The sequence below is a fragment of the Octopus bimaculoides genome, chromosome 27 (assembly GCF_001194135.2).
Source record: "Octopus bimaculoides isolate UCB-OBI-ISO-001 chromosome 27, ASM119413v2, whole genome shotgun sequence".
Lineage (NCBI taxonomy): Eukaryota > Metazoa > Mollusca > Cephalopoda > Octopoda > Octopodidae > Octopus > Octopus bimaculoides.
Genome location: NC_069007.1, coordinates 16,900,864 through 16,906,335, shown reverse-complemented (window position 1 = coordinate 16,906,335; position 5,472 = coordinate 16,900,864). Strand labels below are relative to the sequence as shown.

Sequence of the window (5,472 nt, the reverse complement as noted above, 5' to 3'; positions counted from 1 at the left end):
GGCTCCGGCAGGGGATGGTGGCGAACCCTGCTGTACTCTTCCACCACAACGTTCTCTCACTCTTACTTCCTGTTTCTGTTGTGCCTGTAATTCAAAGGGTCGGCCTTGTCACACTGTGTCACGCTGAATCTCCCCCGAGAATCTACGTTAAGGGTACACGTGTCTGTGGAGTGCTCAGCCACTTGCACGTTAATTTCACGAGCAGGCTGTTCCGTTGATCAGATCAACTGGAACCCTCGACGTCGTAAGCGATGGAGTGCCAACAACAACAACAATTTAAGCCTATACATGGTTTGAGGAACAAATGGCTAGACTATACATGATTCCAGGGACAGATGGTCTGATTGACTGCTCGTTTGGTGTTTAACCCACTTGGCCGTATTCCCAGTTTACAAGAATTTCAATTGATGCTCAAATGAATTCCTGATATAGCAAGAATCGGCAAATACTTATGCTAGTCTGGTTAAACTAAAACTTAAGGTGGCCATTCTGAATGAACATAGGTTGTGTGTGCAGAATTACTCTGATTACAAATGCTTGCTTGTAAATGGTGCTGTTTCTGGTGGTGGCACTTTATTTGCTATTTTTTTTTACTTGTTTCAGTCATTGGACTATGGCCATGCTGGGGCACCACTTTGAAGAGTTTTTAGTCAAACAAAATCGACTCTAATACTTTTTTATATTTTAAGTTTGGTACTTATTTTATCAGTCTGTTTTGTCAAATTGCTAAGTTACAGAGATGGAAACAAAACAATATTCACACGTGTGTGTGTGTGTGTGTGTGTGTGTGTGCATATGGTGAGCTTCCTCACATTTTCCATCCACCAAATGCACTTAAAAAGCATTGGCTAGCTCCAGGCTATAGTAGAAGATATTTGCCCAAGGTGCTTCATACTAGGATTGAACTGAAAACCACGTGGTTACAAAGTAACCTTCTTAAACACACAGCCATGCCAGTTCCTTTTTTTTTTTTTGTTTTTGTTAACCATGTAACTTAATACAACTGAACACTTAGAGTGGAAGAAGATAGTCCACAAGACAAAGATGTAGGTTGCTTAGTACTGATGCTACTGCAAATTCTAGAAGGTTCTGACAAAGTTCAATGAAAATTGCATCAAACTTATCTAGAGGCTGTGCTAGAATCAATGACAAATATGCCTCAAATTAAAGCTGATTCTTAATCAGCTGGCAGTATTTGACTTTAATAAGAGGTCTATGGTTTCCAATTAGTTGACTCTAGTAGTGATGCAGTATTGGTATTAAATTGATAGATTACCAATTCCAGAAAATATTCTCCATTTTTTAGATTTTTTAGTCAGTTTGCTTTTATCTGAGATATGTGCATGTCTTTGTGTGTTCTGGCTGTGGAGCTCAGAGTCAGACACTAGTTATTTCCCCATGCTCAGAGCTGACAGAAGTACAATGGTGTGAGATGGGACAGATGGCTAGGTGGTTAACCCTTCAGCATTCAGATTATTATTTTTTCAATATAATACTTATCTATTCACATTGTTTTGAATTAATATACATGGGCCTCATGTATATATGGGAGAATTTACGAAAAAAACAACAGACGAAGACAGGTGGTGTAAACAACAAAAAGATGTATTAGTTTAACGCTCGGGAATAGAGAGAGTCTTTGACGTTTCGAGCCTATGCTCTTCAACTGAAAGGAACACAGACAGAAACAAGGAGAAAAAAATATAAATGTAGTGGTCAGCGATCTATCAAGCATAGCCAAGTGGTTTTAGGATATCATTTTTGCTGTGATGGACAAGTCTTTTTGAGCATAGCGAAATGTCAATGTGACATGTATATAGATTGGGTAAAGGACAGTTTTAAACAAGGGGTGTCTATACACCTTTATCTTTTATCATTTCCTTGTTTCACTCATTGGACTGTGGCCATGCTGGGGCACTCCCTAGAAGGGTTTTAGTCAAACAATTTGACCCCAGTACATATTTTTGAATCCTGTTACTTATTCTGACAGTCTCTTTTGCTGAACTCTTAAGTTATGGGGATGTAAACAAACCAGCAGTGGTTGTCAAGAAGTGGTGGAGGACCTGCACACACACACACACATAAACACGATAGACTTCTTTCAGTTTCCATCTACCAAATCCACTCACAATGCTTTGGTTGGCTTGAGACTGTTGTTAAAGATCCTTGCCCAAGGTGCCACTCAGCAGGACTGAACCCAAGGCCATACAGTTGGGAAGCAAGCTTCTTAACCACACAGCCATTCCTAGGACTTCTAGCTTTATACTGATTCAATGAATAATCATTTCAGACCGACCTCTTAATCCTCAAAGCCTTCATGTATGTTGTTTAAAAGTGAATGTCTTGCTGTATTTATTATCAGTCTATTGAAATGTGGGCTTTTGTTTTTCTGTTTACAGCTAGATCACAAACCTCCACAGATAAATTCTCTTCCAAGTCTTCCCCCTTGTCAAAAACCTCACAGAAATGTATAGTATGTCATAAGGTAGGTATGCTTATATCTCTATTATTGACCTCACATACTCAGTGGTATGTGTTTTGCTTGTTGGCCAGTTTGCTTTGCGGACGGCTCCCTCATAATGCTGGGTGTTAAAAAAACCTGGAAGTCATAGACAGGCGAAACCTGTGTGTGTGTGTGTGTGTGTGTTGTTTCAGTCATTAGACTGCAGCCATGTTGGAGCACCCACCTTAACCCGCCCCCTCCCTTTTTTTAAGTGTGGGACTTATTCTGTTGATCTCTTTTGCTGAACAGGTAAGTTACAGGGTGGTAAACATATAAGGTGGTATCAAAAAGTTCCTGGACTGTCTTTACTCTTTTACTTGTTTCAGTCATTTGACTGTGGCCATGCTGGAGCACCGCATGTAGTCGAGCAAATCGGCCCCAGGACTTATTCTTTGTAAGCCTAGTACTTATTCTATCGGTCTCTTTTGCCGAACCACTAAGTTACGGGGACCTAAACACACCAGCATGGATGTTAAATGCAGATTTTGTAGAGAGGGAGTGTGGGTCAAAAGCCATGGACCAAAACACTTGTCGTTTCTATTGATATTATGTTATTTTATTAATTTTGTTCAAGTATAAGTATGTGTGTATTTAGCATTTTATTTGTTTTTATTTTTTGTTTTCTTCAGTTTAAAAATAATTGAGGCATGTCTTCAAGAATTCCAGAATGTGACTTTTTGTTTCTTCAATATATATATATATTCATGTGTACATATTAATGTTTCTTTTATTTACAATCTTTCAGATCGGTAAATGCAAATATAACATTGTCCGAAATGGTGACAATAAACATTTGTGCGACGACGAGTGTTTCCGACAATTCCGAGTGAGTCCGACTGTCTATCTCCGCAGCATGTCACCAGTAAATGCTTCGGCGTCTAGTTCCATATCGGTGGCATCTTCGATGGAGCAGGCGACACCACACTATAAGATTTGCAGTGTCTGTCAGCTAATGAACATAAACACCAATAAACATTTCCTCAATTGGCAAGGATTGGACTTCTGCGGTGAGGAATGCCTCGGTAAATTCCAAAGCAGTTTAGGAGGTACATGCTCCTTCTGTGGATCACAGGTAAACTATGAACTTTCCGTTCTCTGAGAAAAGAAGGCTGTGAATATAGATTCCTGCTTCTGCGCTCAATCTGTCACTGATGTGTCTCATTCCTACAATTCATCTTCCTAACACTCACTCTTCCATAACTCTCCTAACTGCAGCACAACACATTCCGCTGTTGTAATTATATGAAAGCAGAATTGCACATAATTCATCTCCAGCATTTTTGTGTTCCCACTCACCTTCCACGCAACCATGTACTTGTCTTTCTTGCATTCTTAGTATCATACCTTACTGCTTTATTTTCCACTCGCACTTTTCCTGTGTATATCCTCTGATTCTCTCAATGTCAGCCTCTCCCCCTCCCCACTTTTCATGTTTGTCTCCCAGTATTTTCACCCCACCCCCCCATATACCTCTGACCTCATCCCTGGCTCTGTTGCATTTCTTGCCCACTCCCCTCGCTTCACATCACCCGTGCTGCATCCTATTGATTCTACCTTCTTTCTGCCAAACCAATATTCACCATTAACCATGCTCACACTTGTGTTCACCATTCACTGCATTTACTCCTATCACCATCTCTATCTATCTGCCACTTCCCTTTCACTCTCTTGTGAACTTATCTACCCATTCATACTGTCCAATCCACTGGACCACTCTCATATATTCACCTTATAAGTTGCAGATATATTCAATTGACTATATCTGTCTTTTACACTTTTTGGGGCTTGGCAGTAGATTGGCAGAATCATTAGAATGTTGCACAAAATCCCTTTCAGTATTTTGTCTCAGTGCTTTGCTTTTAGGGCTCAAATCCTGTTAGTTAACTTCTCCTTTGGGCTTTTTGGTGTTAATAAAATGACCTCTGTGCAAGTATGTCTATCCTCGTTTGCCACAGAGGTTTGGTTCCAAAAGAAAGTAGTGAATAATGAATCATCTCTGTGCCCTTTGTATATGGAATGAATGGCAGATTCATTGACGCCAAACTCTTGTTTCTCAACCACAGGGTTTCATATTCTGTCCCACCATGTAGCATGTTTGGCAAGTGTCCTCTGTTATAACCTTGAGCAGACTGATACCTTGTGATTGAATTTGGAAGGCAGAAGTTCCTGTTGTATGTATATATGCATGTGAAAGTGCTTGTGCCTCTCTTTAATAGATAGTGGGGAATATACAGGAAGGGCAGCCAGATGTAAAAACCATGCCAAAAGTGACAGTAAAATTTGGTGCAGCTTTATGGCTTGCCCAGCTCCTGCTAAACTGCCCAACCTATGTCTCCATGAAAAATGGAAGGTAAATGATCTCACACACACAGTAGGTTTCTTTTAGCTTTCATATACCAAATCCCCTCTCAAGTTTGAGGTTATAGAAGACACTTGCTCAAGGTGCCACATGTTGGGACTGAACCTGAAACCATAAGAATAGGGTATATGGTGTATCTGTTATTGTGGTCCAATATTTAAATTCATTCTGTTGTTTCTCTGTTTCCTGCTGCATTTTGCATAACAAATAAACACACACACTCATTAAGGTATGTGTGCACACACACACATGCACAAGCACACGTGTACACACATTTACACTAACATACAGGCACACATGCACTTACACACACACACACACACACACACACTGTGTTTCCCAGAAGCAGTTGCACGTCTGATTAATTTCCTTATTTCTCTCTTCCAGGTTCCTCCTTCGGCAAAAGCTAAATATTGCCTGAAACTAGGTACGGAGATTAAACAATTCTGTGGCACCCAGTGCCACGCCCAGTTCAAAAAGAGACTTAAAGTTTGTTGTTACTGTCAGAAGGATCTGACTAATGTTTCTGATTCCTTTATGGCCCCTGTTGGCTGGGAGCAGGGAGTGTTCAAGGACTTCTGTAGCCCGTCTTGTCTACAGAAATATGAAG

At 40.4% G+C, this 5,472-nt stretch overlaps 1 protein-coding gene across 1 annotated transcript in view; it reads left to right on the top strand.

The window, feature by feature from the left end:
* LOC106881975 (zinc finger MYM-type protein 4-like) overlaps positions 1-5,472 on the top strand; it is a 29,877-nt gene that overhangs the window by 3,097 nt on the left and 21,308 nt on the right. The window contains exons 3-5 of the mRNA XM_014932509.2: positions 2,400-2,485; positions 3,249-3,575; positions 5,250-5,472. Coding sequence (XP_014787995.2) covers positions 2,400-2,485; positions 3,249-3,575; positions 5,250-5,472 — 636 coding nt within the window. The remainder of the gene's footprint in view (positions 1-2,399; positions 2,486-3,248; positions 3,576-5,249) is intronic.